We start from the raw sequence: 22,761 nt of genomic DNA, 5'->3' as shown, positions 1-22,761 counted from the left end.
GAATTATTTCTACGTCAACATCAATGGGTAGTACAGAGGTAGTCTCATTTAAGAATTTTATGATGGCAACCCTTTTTAATTTGGAACTCATCTATCAATTTTAAATAATATGAAAAATCATGGTACAATTATAAAAGGTAACAGCAAATCCCAGCTGATTTGATTCCAACGTATTACTAGTGTCAATATGAATTTGACAAATTATGTTTAAAAAATCACCCAACAGAAAAATTGGGAACGCATACAATTTGAAATTGTTCATTATTAAATGTGCTCCCGTATTCAATTTACTCAATCTGCCTGCTGGGAAAGTTTCAGGAAGCAAATCTTTCTTCAAGGAATAACTCCCTATTCCCAGCATTTTCATATGTGTTACACATATATGTGGCAATGGCTCAATTATAGGAAATATGTGGAAGCGATAGTAATATAAATTTGAAAGATTTTCATTCATGTTTTTTAATTTTTATTTTGAGCATTCGAAAATATTTCATTTTCAAAATAAAAATAATTTGATGATAATTTGTTTGTTTACATTTTTCTGTCAAATGAGTTGACACTAGTAGAACTTACAACAACAAATTTCCATGTGGTTGTTGTATCGTTTTTTGTACAACAACACTTGCTGTTACCTTCTATTATTATACCATGATGAAAAATTAAAATTAATGTACAAATGTCGATTGGCTCATTTTCAATAAATTAAACAAAATATGTTTTCTAAAGCTGAACATTGCTCTCAAGATTTAACCATGGTTATTACATCTTATATTTATAAGTTTTAGAGGCAGTTAACATCAAAATATTTATAAATATAAATTATTTAGCAATTTTTGCCACTGAACACATGATACGCGTACTTTTCAAAGGAAGAAATTTTCATCTAAATTTTGAAAGCATACTGACTGCATGAGACTACCTTATATAATTATGCCATGATTAAACCTATAAACCAGTAAGCTGTAAATGCTTCATTTTTGGTCAAGACAAACACTTCTTCAACTGAATTGGAAGTATCGCGGTCCATGTTAAAGGCCGTACCAGCTTCCCTCATATCATGTTAGTAAAAACTGGTCCATAAGAAAATCATGGCATAGTTTTAATGTTTTAAATGTTCCCAGAATGTATTCGTCAGTTTTTGCAAATGTCCTGACCTGTCAGAAAGTATTTAGTCTGTAGATAGTCCTAGTAAAAATGTGAATTTTTTTGATTCAACGTCAACATATTTATTGACATGAATTACTTTTTAATGACATATTTTTTGGAAAGTTTCCCATTCACAACGTTACCTAAAATTCAACGAAGCGTACAAAAATATTCAACTTCCCCATTATGGCAAAATGTTTTGTACGGCCGTATTACCGAAATACGTCGAATCCATTTTTCTTAGCGAACTAAACAAAATCGCGAAATAAAATTAAGAAATCATAAAATGTGTTTAAATATTTCATATTCTTATTGAAAAAAGTTATATTTCTTTATGTTTTGTTTCTTTTTTCAACAAAAGAAAAAAACAAAACTACGTTCTGTCATAGTTGAATTTTTTCAACTTTGAAAATTTGTACGTCGACGTATTTCGGTAACATTCTATCCAATTTTTAGTTTTCTGGATCATTTAATGTTGCGGTCAACTCCTTTAGGATACCATAATCTTTTTTACGTCAGTATTTGGACCATCCTCATCTAAATATATAAAAAAAATTAATAACAAAACTGCGATCATTAAGCTCGACTTGAAAGAGAAAAAAACTGACTTAAAAATCATTCAAAAGATTATGGCACTAACATGCTAAACTTAAACAAAAAGTCAGAACGATAGCGATAGATAAAACTCCAAAAACGTTAGAATATTTTGAAATTTATTAAAGAAAGTTAATATAACAATTTAAAAAAAATGTTTTTAAATAATAAAGAGCATTTATTTTCGTTTTTTTCTTTTTGTTTGTAAAGATGTGACCAGCAAACATTTTTTCACACACAAATATAAGCTTTTGTTTTTGTTTTCCAGCAGAAATTGATTTCGTTTACGAATTAACTTCATCCAAAGTATGAGCCATCCAATCCGGTTCTGCTGCAGCAATTTTTTCTATAATTGAGTTGACCTGATAGCACAGCGATTGTATCTGACGATCCCACAATGGTAATACTTCACGTTTTTCAAAATGAACAATACCGCTGATTTGATCGATGTGCCCATTCATACGACCCTCAGTTATCATTTGCGAAGCAATATTTTCAGCCTTAGATGCGGGTATTTCTAGCAGAGCTCCCAATTCTACAAACGTTATGTTGTTATACAGCTTACTTGCCGACAAGAGATTATGCTCGAAAACAGCACGATCTAAAATCGATGACCCGTCAACGGTTGCCGCCTTTTGATGCGGTTGTAATAATGCTTCGAATTCCTGTAACTCGGAACGACGTATAATGCGATCCAAGTACATTTTCTCCAGAATCGAATAGGCAGGCAGTTGTTGGCAGCGTTCGTCTTTGAAAAGAGTAGCTAACATACGGGAACGTTGTTGTCCTGCAGAAGCCAGCACAGTACAAATGAGAGCTTTTTTCAGTGCAGTCATCCGTTCACCCTCATCGACAATTGTACGGTAGGAGAGTTCGTTGTAACGTTGGGCAGCTTCAATAAACTTGCGACGATAGTCAAGGACACGAGCATAGCAAACTTTGTACATGACCTTTGTAAGGAATAGTAGATTCAATTATAAAATCGCAACTTAATCCCGATAAACCAATTTACCTGTAACTCTTCACTATGTGTCTCAGCCTGATACAAAGACGCACGGTTTATGAAAAACTCAGCTTGTGCTGAATCGTTCTCCTCCAAAAAGAGACGTGCTATCTTCAAATAGGTCTCCAACTTATAGTCCACTGTATACTGTTTCTGCCCGGTCTCCAATGGTATACCGACTAGGACATTGGCAGCGTCACGCCATTGATGGTTACGTTCATATATATCCGCTAAATGCTGACGAATGCCAGCAACTTGTTCTTCAAAAGAGATTACTCGAGGTTGTACCTTGTCCAAGGTAAAATGCGACACAACTTTGGAAACATCATCGGGCAGCTTACTCAATTGTATGCCAACGTCATTCAATATCTGACGTGATATGACCAGACTAACATGTTCGTTAACAATTGCTTCAACAAATAATTTTAATGTATCGACCAGGTCATTGCCGGTATTGGTCAATACCATTTCCAATAATTGACGATACCGGTCGGTCTGTTCTTTGTGGGTGCCGGAAAAATTGACCAAAGCCATTAGTTGGCTGCGTAAATTGTTGGCGCTAATAACCATTATCGGTTCTTATTGTTTATAGCACCCAAAATCCACAAACACAATTTTATTTCCAAGGTGTTGTATCCTTCCGGAACGAATAAGTTCAAATAAATTAGTTTGTGAAAAGAACGGCCGGAACTAGTTTGAAATGATAAAATAAAGGAGACAGAAGAGAATGACCAACATATTGTGTTGTGTTTACGAATGAGTGTGAGGTATATAGCCGATATACAATCAGCTGATAATTGCTTTGTTCCTGTACGGTTAATAAAAAATAGGCATGGAATAATTATGGAAGTTAGTCTCATTTGAGAAATTGAAATTAAATAAAATATATTTTCTAAAGCTGCACATTGCTCTCAACATTTAACCATGATTGTTACAACTTATATTTATAAGTTTGAGAGGCAGGGAACTTCAAAATATTTATATATACAAATGATTTAGCAATTTTTTGCAAACATTAATAGTATGTTTGTGTTGTCAAATATTTGAATGATCAAAAATATCAATTCCAATGCATATATGTCAAATAAATCCTCATAAAGAAGGTTAACCCGGCAAAAAGTTCTAATGCCGTTTATGTTAAATTTAACTCGATTAAATCTACTTAATATATGAATCTGCACGAAATCCTATGCAAAATCGAGAAAATTTCAAATACAATCCTGTTTTTGTACCAAAAAATTATCGCTTCTCCGTAAAGTATACTTAATACTTTAAAATTAGTTAATATTTAAAATAACTTCCTAAAAAAAGTATGTCAGCTGCTGAAAATTTTATTTTTTTAATTTATAATAAGTATTACTATAATTTAAAACATTTTTTTAATGCATTTCTGACCGAATGAAGAGCAATTCCTATCAAAATTTTTAAAAATGCCACAGAAATTAATAAAGCAGTGTTATTTATATGTTTACGTAAAATAATAACAGCTGACAAATGCACTGCACAAATCCACAAATGGGATTTAATATTCCGATTTACAAATCGAGTCGAAGCTAAATCGATATAATTTCAAATACAACCCTTTGGCACCAAAAAACAAAAAACAATCACATTTCCTAAAAGTAAGCTTCATAATACGTTCAAATTAAAAATTGTAACGTAACTAAAAATATAATGCCAACTGAAAATAAAAAATAATATATAATGCTTGTTACTATTGGACTGTTCATGGTAGAATTATAAAAGGTAGGATATCTTTAGTCAACAAAAAAAAAAATACACTTCTACGTTGTGGGTTATAAAGTCAGAATATATAAAAACACATGCAACAAGTCGTCATTTGACACATATTTATCATTTTGCCAAAAACGCGAAAAATAAATGAAATGACAGGTTTTATTTTCAAAATCGAGTTGGGAATATGTTTACAAATCATAAATTTCTTCTTACCAATTTTGTAAAATTCATCTTGAAACAAATGGAATTTTGAATTTATTTTCAATATTTTTCACACTATCACATACGCAGTCACACATTTTGAATATGTCTGGCATAACAAGCCACAATATGCAAAAAAATGAAACCTATATGGCCTACTTTGAATAATTGTACCATGTTAACCCGGTAAAAAGTTCTAATGTAAATGCCGTTTTAGCAGGGAATAATGCGAAGAGTTGCCACATTTCCAAATGTGGCAACATATTTCATTTGCATTTTGTTCATTCATTCGTAAACAATGGTCATTCTTGGCAATTTTGCTTTGAGTCTCTTTTCTACTAGCCTATCTCCAATATTCGTAGAAGGTGGAACGTTATTAATTTCGATGGGTTCAGAGTACGAGCTTCGACGAAAAGGAAAGGACGGAAAAAAACTTTTTAATGAGTTTGTTTTTGTATTATTAAAATATTAAAAAAGGGATATAATTTATCGGAATACAAACTACTAAAATTCGGTGTGAAAATTTGGATTACCCTGCCGGCCATTAAGGCCATAACTTTGTTTTGAAAATTTTCAAGGTGCATAATAGTTGATATTTGTATCTATTGTTTGTTGTTGGTGCTTGACAACATATACAACAAGGCAGTCAGGCCGTAGCGTGAGTAGTGTTGTTGTTGGTGTTGTCACAACATTCTGCTTCTCTACTCATTACCTCCACAACAACAACATAACACCATAATTATAACCAACTAGCAAGCGGCTACAAGAAGAAAAGAAAGCAATGGGTTATGACCTACATCGTTTCCAGGGCGAGGTCGACGAGGAATTAACATGTCCAATATGTTCCGGTGTACTGGAGGAACCCTTACAGGTATGTATATAAACTGGTTGTCTCGTTTTTTTCGATACCGAGCATCTAAATACTTTTCTATATATGTGCTACTAGGCGGCAATGTGTGAGCATGCATTTTGTCGTGCATGCATAAATGAGTGGCTGTCTCGCCAACCAACATGTCCTGTCGATCGCAACTCTTTAACGACAGCAAATTTAAGAGCAGTTCCAAGGATATTAAGAAATCTATTGGCAAGGTAAGTTAATGGGGCAAGTCAACGTATTTCAATACAATTGAAATACCTCGTTATGCTGATATAAATTCTATTTAAAATATATTGTTGCATTTGATAATATATACAATTTTTCTTATAGGCTGTCCATAACCTGTGATAATGCTGCACACGGTTGCACATTGGTACTAAAACTTGATGCTCTTAATGCACATCTAGAAGAATGTGAACACAATCCAAAAAAGCCATTGCCATGTGAAAAAGGCTGTGGCATTGTTATACCAAAAGATGAGCTCAAGGATCATAACTGTGTACGGGAACTGCGTGCCATGATATTGACACAGCAACAGAAAATGGTCGAGTTCAAAACGGAAATATCTGATCAAAATTTAACCATAAATGAATTGAAGCGTGAAGTCCAGCTATTTAAAGATTTTATGCGTGCTATGCGTGTTTCCAATCCAGCTGTGCGTGCTATTGCCGATCAAATGGAACGTGATGAAGTTATTCGTTGGAGCAGTACATTGTCTCGGGCACGTGTAACACGCTGGGGTGGTATGATTTCAACACCTGATGATGCACTACAGGTGGGTTTTGGAAAAAAATTACTGTTAATATATATTTCTAATTATATACTATAAAATTTTAGATGATGATAAAACGGGCTTTGTCGGAATCTGGTTGTCCCCCGCACATCTTAGACAACCTAATGGAAAATTGTCATGAGCGACGCTGGCCCCGTGGTTTGAGTTCTCTAGAGACAAGGCAAAATAATCGCCGCATTTATGATAACTATATTTGTCGGCGGGTACCAGGTAAGTGTAAACTATTTATAGGAGTTCACTTGGAGAATGTTTAACAAATATGAAAAATATATATAAGCTAAAAAGGTCATGTTTAACTCAGAAAACATCCGTCATATAAAACTAATCCTCAGTCATGGATATTTTCTTAATTTATAGGTTCAGTATGGTTCTGAGATGTATATGTAGTGCCTTTCATTATTAAAAAAACTTCCCACGATTAGTCCAAGTTGTTGCGCGGCTGAGTTGCCAACCCTATCCCTTCCCTGATATTTGATATTTATCTCTATCTTTTTGTGCATATGTTTGTAATATGCAAAAGGAAACGAGATAGACCCAGGGATATTTTTGAGAATATGCATAGAATCACTTTCTGCTTCCGTCCGTCTGTCCATGTTAGAGTAACTTCTGGTATTGTGGACCATGCGTCAAATGTGGACCACCCCCCATATCTAAGAAAATCCTTGAAATATGTCAATGCCACCTTGATAAATGTTTTCCTAATTAGTGAAAACAAACATCAAGCTTGGTTTTTAATAAATAATTGCAATGTTGAAAATTTAGTAGGTGAAAATGTAGCTCTGATTGCAAAAGTGTGATTTGAAAATTTTTTACCACAATAGTCGAACGATTTGGAAAATAATCGAACATTTTTCTTTTCTCGAATATAAAGAGGTTATGTGGTTTTCTTGTTTTCTTTAACAAAAATACACGTTTATCTGTAATTACAATCGGTTATTTTTAAATTTTTATTCATTTTTGAAGCCGATAATTATTTTTAAATAAAAATATCCAATGTCGGGTAATGTGGACCACTATAAAAAAGTGGGACATTTTCATGAGGACGAGTTCGAAACAAGGACGCATTTAATATGCGAGGAGGTATTCTATCCTCTGAAAACTCGATATCCGAAATTTTAGGTGCCTCGGTTGGATAATGTAGCAAGGACCTTCAAAATACCGCAAATTAGGTGGTACCCTTAAATGGGGGCTATTCCAAAACATGGATCCATATATTTTTGCATTCATTGTTACCCAAGAGTGCAATAAATTGAAATTTATCACAATTAATCCACAACCTACCTTTAACATACTGATCCTTATTACCCACACTTACTGGTCCACATTACCCGCCAAGTTATTTTTATTTGAAGTTTAGAGTTTTTTGAAATATAATGCAATAACATTTTTATGGACAAATATATATACTTTTTGACCTGGAATATAATTACCCAACAAATCTACCATGCTGTGAAAACAATTTGTTTTTATTTTTTATCGTTGTTACGCGTACAATATAAAAAAAAGAAAATGGTGGTCCACATTACCCGAAGTTACTCTAATATCTGAATGAGATGAAATTTGACACAGGTCATTTACTTGCTCAAAGGACTGACCCTTTGCACAAAAGAGCGCAACGTATTGAAAAAGTGAAACGATATAATTTTTAGTGGAGAAATTTGGTACTCAATAAGAACACATTACAAAATTTTGGCGATCTATCTCAATTCGTTTAGAGGCTAGAGTAATAACAACAGACAGAATTTTACGCATATATATATATATATATATATAATTTATAGGGTCGGAAATAATTATTTCGAAAAACAAACTTAATATAGCCTCCATACTATGGTGGAGGTCCATCTTCTTGTCAATGTCCAATTTTATGCAATGGTCCTTCAAAAATGCAAGGTCTGTTGGGGTGCATCTCTTGAAAATAGCCAAAGTGGTAAAGGGTATCTTATAGACGGCCCCGTCCGGCTTTACTACTTTCCTTACTGGGTTTACACAGTATTTTAGGATGATCACAATGGAAAATATATATCCGAGTGGAGCACATCCTTTAACCTAGTGTGGTAAAGAAAATATTAATATCTGCTTTAAAAAATTGTATTTTTATTTTTCACAAGTAATGTAGTAATTCCGAATTTCTTTTTCTTCTCCTTACATTTCAGGCAAACAAGCTGTATTAGTTCTAAGTTGTGATAATGCCCATATGTCTGAAGATGTTATGGTCGAGCCTGGTCTTGTTATGATATTTGCTCATGGTGTAGAATAAAACGGTATAGATTAAAAAAAGAAGAAGAAAAAAAACAAAACCCCCATTCTATGAATTTTTGTCAAATGAAATGTTATACATCGTCTTTGATGCGCTTCACAATTTACTACCTTACTACTCCTATAGATATAAATATAACTATGTATTTTCCGCCACATTAGATATGATGTTCGTTCTTCTTCGGTCGTAGTGTCATTGTGCAAACGAACAATGATATCGAAATAACTACTATAATTATTAAAAAAAAAAAACATTTTCCGAAATATAGAAATATTCATATAAGAAGGCGACCTCTTCATTGTACCATGATTTTAACACGTATCCATGACTTGCTTTCATTACTTAGTAAAATAATTTTATTTGGAATTTGGCCTTAAAAAAATTTAATGTGTGATTTTGCTTGTGTTTAGTAGTTTATATTTGTTATTGTCTTTTAACTTTTTTCTCATTAGTTGTATTTTTCGCATATATGTCAAAATTAGTAGTTCACATCGATATATTTTAAGTTAATTCCTTTTGGTTTAGTTTTACATGATTCCAGCACCTTAAAGTGTGATGTGTGAATTTGTGCGAATTTATAATTGCATTACATTATAATTAATTATAATTGTTATATATACGTATATGTTTAAGATTATCGATTATAACTGCCTTTGTTTTTGTTTTTTTCATATAACTATTCCATTAGTTATTCTTATCGCACTTTTCATTTCTGTTTATTATTTTTATTATTATTTGATTTCCATTCATCAACATCATCATATGCATACTGGCTCATTTTTCCTATTAGTATGCTATTATTATTCGCCATCAAATATTATGTGACTTGTATAAAATAATAACAATAATAAAAATTTATCATTTTATTTTCAAATGTATGTATGTGTATTCAAGTTTGTTGCAAAATAAACTGATAATAATTATTGTCCTTGATGAAAAATAAATACTATATGTAAGAGAAAATGTGGAAAAACATTTCGGTGTGTATTTATTTAAAATTACATAGTCAATTAAAAATGCACTTAACCACAGTGAACCAAATCATTTAAAATTTAAATAACTATGATAATGATTATTGTCAATTTGGCTGGGGAGACAGTCATTGGGCGAATGACACACTGTTCGTTTTGGACCGTATATTCTAATAAACGGAAAACGAACAAAGCGACGATGTGGGAAAAATATAAAGTTTGTTTACAAATTCCGTGTTAAAGACATAAACGAAATTTCCAATTAATCGATCTCAATGGAAAATAACTTGTGTGTAATTTATTTTTCTTTTTAAATAAATTATTAAAAATAGCTTTTGAACTAAATATCAGTGGCGGGATCCGAATAATGTCATATTCCACAGAAATAAGTCAATACACAGCCTTATTCGGGCCATAAATTCACCGTGATTTTTTTCGCTCTTCCCTTTAATGTTATTCGGAACCAGAACTCGCAGCGATGTTTTCGCATTTTCACTTTGTTGTTATTGTTGACCTGTGATATGTTAATTCTTGTAGATTTTTGTTTGGCTCTAGGTCAATTGAAAAATCGATGGTTTTTAGTTTTGATTTATTTTTATTTTCCAATATTTCGACTGTCTTCGGCAGTCATCTTCAGGGAAATACTATAAACATACTTAAATACTTGTATGTATAAAACTTAATTAATTACACAAATCTTACGGTTATGAAAAAAGCAACCGATTTTTATCACCGTCTATGCTAAACCAAGTTTCTCTTCGTCTGTGCCTATGAACTATGTTTCCGTAAATATGTGCACAGTGGTCCGTGTCAGTCTTATAATTCATTCTCTTATCGTTAGGTGCATTTATTATTATAGTTCCGTTCCAGAACCTACTCAAGTTTTGCTACCTTTTACTCGAAAACCGTTCATGAACCTCAAAACAAAATGGCGTTCTCTTTGTAAACTTTTTACTCGAGAAATTTGGCCGAGTAAAAATGGTAAACAGGAATACCTACTTCTGATTGGCTGTTATGTTGATTTTGAAGTATTGCCATCTAATTTGGCATATTTACTAGATTTGCGTTCCCTTTTCAAATTATTTTGTACTCTGAGAGCGATTTTGACATGTTTCCCTTTAATCACTTTACTATTAACAGCCTTACCTAAAATTCAACTAGCTCGTTCGACATTTTTCACCACAAAAGTAGAACACATGTACTTATATGAATGTTACCGAAATACGCCGAATGTACAAAATATCAAGTTGAACAGTTTCAACTTTGACAGAACGTTTTTTCATTTTTTTCTTTTGTTGAAAACAAAACATGGAAATTTGAAATTTCGAATGTAAACTAAAAATATGTGGATTAATTTAATAAATTGTCAATTTTTTTTGCAGTTTATATTATTAGCTTGAAGATATGGATTCGACGTATTTGGGTAATACATTTTGCCATAGTGGGGAAGTTGAATATTTTTGTACGCCCCGTCGGATTTTAGGTAACGTTGTAAAAAAGCACTGGAACAGACCATATGTTTAACATTTCGTATTTATGTGTACGAAAAATACTAAACGGCACTAGATTTGGTACAATTAGGATTTGGGTGAACGGAGAGAGCTGGAAATCTAAAATTTCTAATATAGATATGGAAGCATAGTACTTATGTGTACTAAATTTTACTTTATTTGGTACAACTTGATTATTGGAAAACGGATAGAGCTGGACTCCAGATTTTTGGAATACAAATTCCTGTTTGAGTATAGGATTGAGGTAGTTTAGGAAATTCTTAATTATAGAAACAAAAAGTACTAAATGGTACCAAATAGTTTGCAAATTGTTTTTGCGTGAACGGATAGGGCTGAGATTCTGAAATTTTGAATTAGTATTACAGTTAGAGTGCAGGATTAAGATAAGTCAGTAGCTTGGAAAATTGGTTATTATGTGTACTAAATGGGACAAAGTACAATTTGGATTAGAATTAACGGATAGAGATGGAAAACTTAAGATTGGAAGGAAAATTACAGAATTAAGGTTCTTTTGGAATTTCGTAGTTATGGACAATTAATTGTACTAAATATGGTACAATTCGTTGTCTGTTGTTGTTGTTGTAGTAGCCCTATTGCTTTTACACAATGGGCTGAGGTGACAGACGTTGGCCGAGTAAGACTCGGGTCGTTTCGGATCGTAGACCCCTCTGTCGTGGAAACGATTCGTTGTCTGTGACCGGGAATTCTAAAATTTGAAATTAAAATTAAGGTTGGAGTGTAGGAAGGGACATGGAGATAGTCTGTTATGCGACAGGATTGAGGCATTGTTGGAAATTCGAACTCATAAGTACGAAAAGTACTAAATGGTACTAAATATGGTAAAATTGACATCTATGTGAACGGGTAGGGCTGGTATCCTAGAAATTATGATTAAAATTACTGTTGCAGTGTGGAATTGAGGCTGTTTTAGAAACTCGTACTTACGTCTATGAAAAGTAATAAATGGTACTAAATTTGGTACAACTTTGATTTTGGTATCCGTTCACCAAAATCAAAGTTGTACCAAACTGGAATCTTTAAATACAGACTTAAGGTTATTATTGGAGTGCATGACTGAGGTAGTTTTGGTAATTCGTACTCTGGGTAAGAAAACCACAAAATTTCGTACAATTTGGACTTTTGTGAACGGATAGAACTCGAATCCTGAAAGTTGCAACTTAGGTTACTGTGGGAGTGTGGGAAAGGTACAGAATGGTACCAAATGTGGGTCACTGACCGAGAGTTAGAAAGAAGTACCAAAGGGGTTTTTATACTAACTGGTAGTAGATTTAGTGGTGGTATGGAGGTAGTCTTGAAAATGTGTAATTATGTGTTCGAAAAGTACTAAATGGAAGTAAATGCGGAACCTGTACGTATTTGCTAAAATATATAATTGGAATTCTGATCTATTTATACCCTCACACACTGTGGTACAGAAATTATGTCTTTGTGCATATGTTTATAATAGGCAAAAGGAAACGAGATAGACCCATGGTTCCTTTTAATAATATGTATAGAATCACATTCGAAGTCGATTTATGCATGTCCGTCCATTTGGCCCTATTGAAATTGGGAAAAATCGGTTCAGATTTAGATATAGTTCCCATATATATTTTAGTCCGATTTTAGGTCAATAGTGCACAAAACTCCCTATATATACTTCGATTTACACAAAATTAGGCACAGCGAGCTGAATTAAGTCTAGAACGATGTTTGTTAAACATCATGAAAATCGGTTCCGATTTAGATATAGCTCCCATATATAACTTCGTCCGATTTAATGTAAATGGTGTACCAAAGTCCCTATATATCTTTCGACTTGCACGAAATTTTGCATGGTGTACTTTACTACTTTCCTTACTGGTTTTAATCTCTTTAATGGAAGTAAGAGAGATTTTGGAAAATGGTGCTTATGTGTATGAAGAGTACGAAATCGCAAACTATATTACAACAAATTTACAGTATTCACGATTCCATATGAAATATTTTTTGTATTCCCTTTCCGCATACGAAGTAGCGGGCACTTTGCTAGTCATAAAATAATTGGCCACTTTAAAAATTTGGAGAGATAAAATATCAAAATTAAAAAGTCACATAACTGATAGGATACAAGAGGCCATAAAAGAAATGGCGCCCAACGTTTGCTAGCTAGAAGGTCAAACTGATAGGATACAAGAGGTCATAACAATATGACAACACATTTACCGTTGTCTTAGTAATTATCTCAATGGGAGACAATCATACTTTCAAGAGTACACATAAACGAAATAAATTTCACATTCTCATTCCCGCCCTGCCAACCGTGGGGGCCATCTCCTCATAACGGGAGGAGCACGTACACCCCATAGTCCGGGGAGTGCAGATCATTTTGCAAATAAATATATTTCTTTGGAGAATTAAGATTTGGGAAAAGTTTAACATAATAAGCAAACGTTAGCACTCTTGACGTTGTAATAGCTGATGTGAGGTACAGAACAAATAATACAGGACGACCTAAGTGACTGCCTTGTGGAACACCAGAAGTAACAGTTATGTTCTTAGAGAAAATTTCATTAAATAATGATTTTTGTGTACGGTGTTGTAGGTAAGAAGATAAGATATCCATTTTAAGGATAATTATGGCAAACCCATGATGTCCAAGTTATACAATAATAGGTGATATACAACAGTGTCAAACGCTTTACTAAAGGCAGTGTAAATGACATCTGTTTGAAGTTTAGACATAAAACCATTATGTATGTAACATGTTAGCTCTAATACTTTAGTTAATGTTGACCTCCCGGTTAGAAACCATTTTGACATGGAGATACTACAGAGGCAACAACGTGTTACAAGTAATTCAAATAGCTTGGGACAGCAACGTACACAGGATTTCATTTCGGGGGGGGTCCGGTAGTACAAAATGAAAAAATTCGCTGTTGCAAACATAAATTTACTGTGAAAAAATATCAAGTCAGGGACGTACGCAGGGGCCCGGGCCGCCCCCCTGCTTACGTCCCTGACTTGGGATAACACTTAATTTAGCAATTCCTCTATAATTTTTAGTGTTTCTTCTACTACCAGATTTGTAAAGGGGAATTATAAAACTGGATCTCCAAAAAGAAGACAACGACGCATTAAATATATTAGTAAATGGAATATATAATTTATTAGCAGTATATAATTTATGATTTAAGGATATATTCAGAACCGCGGGATTTTGAGTTATTTAACGACTTCAGTCCATTTAAAACCTCATCTTCCATGAGAGTAATAGGGAGGAAATAATTTTATTTGTTAATGTTGTAGGATGAATTTTTTAAGTATGTTGAGTAGATACTTTAAAAAAAAATCTGCAGACCTATCAGATATTTCAGTAATATCAGCCGAAATTCATACTGCTAGGAAGTTCCCGAACTTTTCGTTTAGAATTTACAAAATTATAAAAATGTTTAGGGTTATTATGAAGAATATTTCTCATTTTATTTAAGTAGCTTACGTAACTTCTAGAGTTTCATAGTTATAAGAATTTCGGGCTTTTAAATAATTTACATAATTCAATGTGAAGTTGATTTTTTTTAAATTTTTATATAGCATACTATTTAGATTTTTTAAACGTTTTAGGTATGGGTTAGACTATGCCAGACCCCTATCGATGGTATATTTTAGAATGGGAACAGATATTGAAAGTGCATCATTTAAGAGTTTATAAAATCATGAAATTTGATTATCAATACTACCTTTAATAAACCAATTAAAGCTTGATAGCTTGGCTTGAAGTAATACTAAATTTACTTTAGCAAAGTTTAATGTTTTTATTTTACAAGTTTTTGAGGGGACATTACTTAATTCATTTATTCCAAATCAATACTCAAAGTTGGGTAATAATTATCTTCTGGTCCATTAGAGTCGATGACAGGAGTCTCCCGGCATTCCACCGTCCAAGATCCTCGGTATTGAGTTCGATAACTTGTTGAATTTTACAAAACATGCTGCATATATTAAAATGAAAATCCGGACATGAAAACGCTTACAGGAACCTCATAGATGAAAGATAAACAAACTATAAAAGACACATACAAGACCAAGGCTAGTCTGCACCTCCATTTTCAACAACACACCTCTTCTGTAACTTTTAACAACGGTCTATATAAATGTTGTTATTGCAACAAAAACAAAAAGCAAATTAAATTCTTGTAAAATTAACTTTCTTATCCTTAACCGTCATCGATTACCAAATCTCTGAAAGCGAAAGACAACATCCCAGACACCAAAACCATTTTGCCAGAAGTTAGTTCTGTATGGAACAATTTCTAAAGAGCACGAGTAGAATGCTCGAATTTGGTGGAGTAAAAAGACTGAAAACGTATTGGCACAGACTGAAAACGTATTGGCACAGAAAATGGCAGTTTTTTTTTTTTTAATTTGTAATAAACAAATATTTATTACTTTAAAAGAAATAATACATAATTTTCAATTATTTAAAAGAAAAGATTTTGTGCTCAATTGTTTACTAGTTTTACTATTAAATATAGTTTTATGAAATATACATTGTTATTTAGTGATTGATACCATCCAGTGTTCGCAAAAAAACGGTACACTATCGTAGTGTACCGTACCAGGAACACAAACACTAAAAAAATTTTAGCGTTTGTGTTCCGGTACACAAACATTAAAAAATATTTTAGTGTTACTGTTCCGGAGCACAACGAAATTCGTAGTGTACCACTGTCGGAGCACTAAAAATCGTAGTGTACCGCGGTCGGAGCACTAAAAATCGTAGTGTACCGCGGTCGGAACACTAAAAAATCGTAGCGTACCGCGGTCGGAACACTAAAAATCGTAGTGTTCCACTGGCCGGAACACTAAAAATCGTAGTGTTCCATTTGGCGGAACACTAAATATCGTAGTGTTCCACTTGACGGAACACTTAAAATCGTAGTGTTCCATTTGTCGGAACACAAAAAGATGTATTTGTTATATTTTATTTTTTTATGAATAAAATTTATATTTTTTTTGTTTTCCAATAGATTTAATAAATATAAAACTTTTTAAATTTTTTTATATATTTTATTAAAAATTAGTAATATTTTATTAGCATCAAACGCTTTAACATAATAAATATTTTATAACTAAAAAAGGTCGTCTAGTGAAAATTCAATCAGATGCCAACTCGCAACTGAAAATTCCATAATCGATTGTGCTGATCGGAAAAATGTATAGCATAAGACTACCTGTGCAAAAATCATAAAAAGGAAGAATATTCCAATAATGGATATTTATATGAAATTCGTTGTTGATATGGTACCTGTGTGTGGTTTTGTAATATTTATCCCAAAATCATAAAAATATGTTTTCATATCCGCGTAATTTGTACACTTCTTTTAATGAATAAACAGGTAATTATTATGTTGATTGTGTGACAATAACCAAATTTTGAATATTTTTGCTAAAATTTCCTAAAAGTATGAATCATAGATGGATGCAGGTATAATGGTTTTAAGAAATAATGTTTTCGTACTAACATTTTACAAGGAGATCTCCCAATATTATGGGAAAAATCATGTTCGTTGTGTAAATCAATGAACATTTTATCCAAAGCCGAATAATTTTGTCACAAAAACTGGCCAAAATACCTATTTCTGATAGACATTTTCACTTTTGTAATTGCAAATAAAGTTATATTCAGTTTTATTTTTTTATTATTCTATCTCATTTTACCTACAAAAAAAAAACAGACGTGTATGGTACACTACCAGTACAGTTCAAGTAAGTGGAACGCTACGATTTTTATTGTTCCGACCAGTGGAAGACTAAGATTTTTAGTGTTCCGACCAGCGGAACACTAACATTTTTAGTGTTCCGACCAGTCTGACACAATGATTTTTAATGTACCGCAGTCGGTACACTACAGTTTTTAGTGTACCACTACCGGTACACTACGATTTTTAGTGTACCGCTGTCGGTACACTACGATTTTTTAGTGTACCGCAGCAGGTACGCTAAGATTTTCGTTGTGCTCCGGAACAGTAACGCTAAAAATATTTTTAGTGTTTGTGTACCGGTACAGTACGTTATTTTAGTGTACCTATCAACCTTGGTACGGTACAGAACACTATGGAACGGTACCATAATGTTTATTTTCGAACGCTGATACCATCCCACCAATTTCTGCATCGACATCTCTATTTTGTGATAGTAAGATTTAGCAACTATTATAAAGAGATAATTCTCATTTCGTGTTCTGTCATATTCTCTCTTTAATGGGTGGCAATCATCTGTTATGGATCTATTTCGGATTGGTCTCGTTGCTCACACATGTCAATATGAATAATTTCGATTTTTTGTAGGAAACAAGTTCCAGCAATTGATGCAATAAATAACACCTACCACCAAATCTTGGAAAACAAGTTTGCCAGCAATGGTATTGTCTTTTATTTTCTTGTCTCCTACATTGTTTTTATTTTATGTTATACAGTTTGGGACGAAAGTGAACGATTTAAAAATTTAAGTTTTTATATCAGTAATGCTCAGCCCTTTGCGATTTCGTGAAAACAAACCACACGCATTATTTCTATAATTTAGATTATATTATTATTGGTCTGTTTCTGTACGGCAAGAATCTACTAATTTGTACTACTCTTTTCGATATTATAAAGAACAATTTGTTACTTACTTACATAACTGGCTTGTGACCGAACATTTGTTCCATAAGCTGAGCTTAAAAAAGATTTCTAGGCGCGTCGGTCTGTTTGGTGACAGAGTGCTATTTCTGTCCACATTCCCATCTCGTATGGTCTTTTCCAGCAGGATATTAAGCAGGTCACACGACAAACTGTCACCTTATCTGAATCCTCGTTAGGTATTAAAGGGCTCCGAGAGGCCCTTTCCGACTTTAAGTGCTGACCCTGTGTCACTTAAAGTTATCCCGTATAGCCGTATTAATTTTGCTGAAATACCGAACGCATATATGGCTTTAAAGTCCTCCGAACGGATAGGGCTGTCCAATGCTGCTTTATAGTCGACGAATAGGTGGAATATGTCGATGTGTTTTTCGTGGGTCTTTTCCAAGATTTTGCGCAGAGTGAAAATGTGGTCAATGGTGGATTTGCCAGGCCTGAAGCCACATTGGTATGGTCCAAAAATGTCATTGACCATTGGCTTAAGTCGTTGACACAGCATGCTGTATGGCACTTTATATTATTCCTCTACAGTTGACACATATTGTCTTGTCTCTTTTTTTGTGCACGGGACACATGATGCTGAGGTTCTAATCATTGGATATGCATTTCTCTAGCCAAATTGTACTAACCAGCATCTGACCACCGGTATTGAATAGTTCGGCTGGTAATCCATCGGCACCTGCTGCATTATTGTTCTTCAGTCGATTAGAGTTGCTACTCTGATCTCATATTGGCTAAGTGGTAAACAATCTATACCGTCGTCTCCAATTGGTTCTGGGGTATCTACTTCCCCGTTACTATTTGATACCAGAAGCTTTGCAAAATGCTCCTTCCAGATCCTCAACACGCTATCTGTATCTGTCACCAGGTTTCCATCTTCGGTTCGGTGTTTTACTCGTTGGTAAAATTTCCGGACTTCCTTCTGACTCCAGTACACCTCGATTTGTTCACGTTCAGGTTTTTCTTATTCGTTCTTCTTTTTTCTGAAAATACATTTCCTCTCTCTCCTTATCTCCAGATAATTCGCCATCGCATTACGTGTTGCTCCTGTCTGAAGGGTTGCCATATACGCTGCGTATAATATCAGTAGTATTACGACACTCCTGATCGTACCATCGGTTTCTTGATCGTAGTTTTTTGGTACCCAGTTTGTAGGGAGTGGGCAATTCATTGCATTGTGCTTCTATATTTTTATTGGGTGTGCAAGGAGTGCTGTCGTCAAGCAGGTGGGTATATTGAGCGAAGTAGGCTTCTGCTACCTGTTGTGTTTGCAGCTTTTCTATGTCGAGTTTATGTGTTGTATTAGATCGCACCTTTGCTGATACATTAAGACAGGTGCGAACCTTGTTTGCTACGAGGTAGTGGCCGGAATCGATATTCGCTCCTCGATCGAACGTCTAATACACTGGTACCTTCCGTCTATCGATTTGATTTCTCGTTTTTTGATCGGGAGTAATCCAGATGGCATTGTGTATATCGAGACGCTTGAATCTAATGCTGCTAACTACCATGTTTTTTTGCTGCCGAGAAATCAATCAACCTCATCTCGTTGCAGTATGTTTCTTCATGGAGGCTGTATTTTCCGACGGTGGGGCCATAATATTTTCTCTTCTGATTTTTGCAGAAGCGCCTAGAAAATCTCCCAGCTGAGATTTTCTAGGCGCTCATAAAAATGTCTTTGGTCTGCTCATCTTTGTCTTTGGTCGGAGCATGGGCGCAAATAAGACTGATGTAGAGAACTTCGCTTAAATACTGATTATAGCAATTCGCTCATCTACGGGAGTGAAATTGGAGGCGAGGTCTTCTCCTATTAAATCCGCAGTCAAATTCATGTCTCGTTTCATGGCAGCTATAATACCGTCCCTTTCCATCGCATTTCCTGTACGGCAATAATATCGACTTTGTGCTTGAATACATTCGCCAAAGCGAAAACTCCACCTGTTCTGTACAAAGTGCGCAATACCAAATGCAGATTCGCATATCGTGCTACTTTATACGTTTGCGGAGGTCAATATTAGGGGGTTTGGTTTTCTTTTTTGTTGTTTTTTCATAGTAGGAGAGGTTTTCCGAGTGTAGGCAACTAACCCGACGCCTCAACCAAGAGGTAGTTGCGGAAAGGGTTGCAATCTTTTCTGAACTTCGAATATTATCAGATATTGGTATTTGCCGATTTAGCTCCATTCTTCATCATTTTTGTCCAATTAGCCGTTGTTATTTTGGCATTTTGAGCTTAAAAACTCACTATCGGCGTACGAATCACTACGAGACTTATTTTGAATTTCATTATTAGCATTCAATTCTCTTAACTCCATATTCTTTGGTGCAGTATTCACTAATTGGTCGAATACGTTATGACTTTATTCATCCTGAGATTGAATTAGCAAAGGATGGAAGAAGTATTTTGAATATTGGCTTGACTATTTTCGAGAAATACAACGTTACGGCTGACTATTCTTTTGTTGTCACTTGGGTCGAATAATCGATACGCCTTAATCTCCGTGCTGTGTCCAAATGCAGGTTCGTAAATCGTGCTCCTTTAAACGTTTTCGATTGTCGTCAACATTAGACGGGTTTGGTTTTCTTTTTCGTTGATTTTTCATAGTAGGAGGGGTTTTCCGAGTGTGTGCAACTAACCCAGCGCCTCAACCGATTTTTTATAATTCTTTATGGTTTGAACGCGCGGCACGTATCAACTCACTATTTAAACGGGTGATGAATGTAGCTACCCCAGGTGACAACGCGGGGATGTCGGTGTCCACAGTACGCTGTAGTTTCATGTGCGATTATAAACTAATTTTCTCACACGTCAGTAAGGTGGTTGTCCGACCAAATATAATGTCTTCATAATTTTTTAGTTTTATTTTTCCCATTGCAGCAATTTTGTTCGACAGTTTATATAAGGAAGTATTATAACATTTCCTAAGGAGATGGTGATCAATTGCTCGTATTTTCTGTTCCCAAAAAATGTCATGTCTACAGCCCCATCTTCTCTCGTCGTCAAAACTTGATACTCTAGTTTAGGATATTTAAAAATAAAAACGAATTCTGAACTTTCAAGTTCACCGTGTGGTATAGGCTGTGGAAGATGGTGTTTTCTAAATGGGGGGTTCTTTTGGGATGGCTGGCTTTCTTGTGCGACTCATGAAGTGAGTGTGTGTATGTGAAAAAAGTGTGGGCCAAAGGTAAATACATGCACACCATACACCATACAAACATATGTGAGAAAAGTGAGAGTGCTTTGTATCTATCAGATACAATAATGTTTGTTGTTCGATGTCTGTTCGCTTTTGGTTCAGTATGTCTTTGGAGCTGCTTGTGTAAAGATCATTCATTTGTACGTAACTATCTGGTCGATTGCCTACTTCTCGGAATTGGCACAATGAAGTGTTTTATTGTTTTATTGATGTTTGTTGCAATTAATGGGCTTGCTGTGGTGGCGGCGGTAGATGATTCGAATATTGCCAATCAGCACAATATCCAGACCCAACCATTGCGTAAGTGTAAAATGGATTAATGGGGTTTTGTTTTGAAATTAATTTTAAAATTTCTGTAACACTTCATTTAATGTAGCCGGCAATATTGCTGTCGATGAGGTCGTTGTCGAATCATCGCTGTACATCAAACCCAAACCTCGCCCTCAACTGAGACGCACTCGCAGTGCCATCTTTGCCGAATTCAACAATAATCTGGTGCCATTGATTTTGCATCGTCGTGTTAAGCGCCAATTTCAACAATCACAAGCCATTTCTAATGCATTTGCCAATCAAAACTTGGCCTCACCCTTTGGATTCCAAAACTCGGCTGCCAATGCTCAAGCTCAGGCATTCAATTCCCAAGGACCGGCAGGCTCATTTGGTGCTTCGGCGGCTGGTACAGGCACTCAAGCCTTTAATGCTAATCGTTTTGGCGCACAAAATTCAGCCGCTGCCTCACACACATTGAATTTTAATTTACCCAATGGACAGACGATTAATTTTGCTTCGACCAATAGTTTTGCCAACGGGCCGGCTGGAAACATTGCCAATAGTAGAGGTAGTGCGGTGTCAGTTAATTAAATTGTATTGTGCCAATACTTAATTAAAAAAAAACAAAACAAATCATGAATTTTGAAAAATCAATTTCAAATTAATTTGAAAAATCAAACAATTTTGTTTACATCTTTTTGAAAATAATCTTCAAAATACTGTTTTTTTTTTTCAAAATTCTAATGTGAAATTCATGTTATTATAGTGAGTGAAATCGTTCGGAATATTATCGAATTTAATTAATTCATATATAGTTGGTGCTAAATTAATTTAATATTCATATATCTAACCTGTTTTTTTTTAAATATACGTAGTTAACACCATAATTAAAAACTATTTATCATTTATCAAAATTCTACCATAAAGACATTTGAAAATGGGCCAGCTAGAAGAATAGAATACATAAATAGAAATGTATGGAAGATGGAAACAACTAAAAAGGTTCTTTGGTACAGATGGACCATTAGAAATGGTTATAAAAACCTAGCCATAAAACTAGTTTCTTGATGAATGTGTCGTGTCATCGAATTTATAATTTAAAACAATAAGCCAGAGACGGTTCTTGGAAGTTTTAAGACATAGAAATTGTGTTACTAGAAATGAATTTTCGAATAATCAATTTGTGTGATGTCAGAAAATTCATGTGGGCGTGTTATTTTGTTTCCAGAATGTTTACTGTAAAGGAAAACTGTAGTCGGTATGCACACCGTTTTCGAAAATCATATATTAGGAGAATAATCGTATTGTATGCGTCACGGATGACTATTATTGTCACTTGGGTCGAATAATCGATACGCCTTAATCTCCGTGCTGTATCCAACCATGATACACTCTAAAAACTTTGGATCAATTTTAGACCTCTGTTTTGGTACATGACCCTTATCTGGGCATCTGAAAACTCTGAGATGCTTTAAATTTGCAATTTTCATTTTCCCGCATGAAACTCTATTTATCAAGTACGATGTCAATGAGCATACATCT

At 34.2% G+C, this 22,761-nt stretch overlaps 3 protein-coding genes across 3 annotated transcripts; 2 read left to right on the top strand and 1 right to left on the bottom strand.

Moving 5' to 3' along the window:
- Window positions 1-2,024: 2,024 nt before the first annotated feature.
- On the bottom strand, window positions 2,025-3,313 carry LOC133326520 (COP9 signalosome complex subunit 4-like). Its single transcript, XM_061535140.1, has 2 exons — window positions 2,753-3,313; window positions 2,025-2,690 (listed from the first exon to the last, which is right to left on the bottom strand). Exons 1-2 carry the CDS (start codon window positions 3,311-3,313, stop codon window positions 2,025-2,027), a joined length of 1,227 nt encoding a protein of 408 aa, XP_061391124.1.
- Window positions 3,314-5,418: 2,105 nt separating this feature from the next.
- On the top strand, window positions 5,419-8,630 carry LOC133326516 (E3 ubiquitin-protein ligase NRDP1). Its single transcript, XM_061535137.1, has 5 exons — window positions 5,419-5,552; window positions 5,628-5,770; window positions 5,889-6,333; window positions 6,396-6,561; window positions 8,508-8,630. Exons 1-5 carry the CDS (start codon window positions 5,463-5,465, stop codon window positions 8,609-8,611), a joined length of 948 nt encoding a protein of 315 aa, XP_061391121.1. The 5' UTR covers window positions 5,419-5,462; the 3' UTR covers window positions 8,612-8,630.
- A 12,483-nt stretch (window positions 8,631-21,113) lies between these two features.
- Window positions 21,114-21,810, top strand: LOC133326528 (uncharacterized). The gene is made up of 2 exons (XM_061535147.1): window positions 21,114-21,249; window positions 21,326-21,810. The coding sequence occupies exons 1-2, from the start codon at window positions 21,135-21,137 to the stop codon at window positions 21,808-21,810; spliced, it is 600 nt and encodes a 199-aa protein (XP_061391131.1). The 5' UTR covers window positions 21,114-21,134.
- The last annotated feature ends 951 nt before the right edge of the window (window positions 21,811-22,761 follow it).

Source organism: Musca vetustissima, unplaced genomic scaffold, assembly GCF_032173495.1.
Source record: "Musca vetustissima isolate MV318-11 ecotype Yass unplaced genomic scaffold, APGP_CSIRO_Mvet_v1 utg2832, whole genome shotgun sequence".
NCBI lineage: Eukaryota > Metazoa > Arthropoda > Insecta > Diptera > Muscidae > Musca > Musca vetustissima.
Note: the sequence above shows the minus strand (reverse complement) of the source record. Positions and strands in the feature narration are given on the sequence as shown.

Bases quoted from the DNA above. Each gene is read 5' to 3' on its own strand.
- LOC133326520 (XM_061535140.1), bottom strand. From the start codon at position 3,313: ATGGTTATTAGCGCCAACAATTTACGCAGCCAACTAATGGCTTTGGTC. The intron at 2,691-2,752 runs GTAAATTGGTTT...TTCCTTACAAAG, and splicing joins CACATAGTGAAGAGTTACAG to GTCATGTACAAAGTTTGCTA.
- LOC133326516 (XM_061535137.1), top strand. From the start codon at position 5,463: ATGGGTTATGACCTACATCGTTTCCAGGGCGAGGTCGACGAGGAATTA. The intron at 5,553-5,627 runs GTATGTATATAA...ATGTGCTACTAG, and splicing joins TACTGGAGGAACCCTTACAG to GCGGCAATGTGTGAGCATGC. The intron at 5,771-5,888 runs GTAAGTTAATGG...TTTTTCTTATAG, and splicing joins TTAAGAAATCTATTGGCAAG to GCTGTCCATAACCTGTGATA.
- LOC133326528 (XM_061535147.1), top strand. From the start codon at position 21,135: ATGAAGTGTTTTATTGTTTTATTGATGTTTGTTGCAATTAATGGGCTT. The intron at 21,250-21,325 runs GTAAGTGTAAAA...CATTTAATGTAG, and splicing joins TATCCAGACCCAACCATTGC to CCGGCAATATTGCTGTCGAT.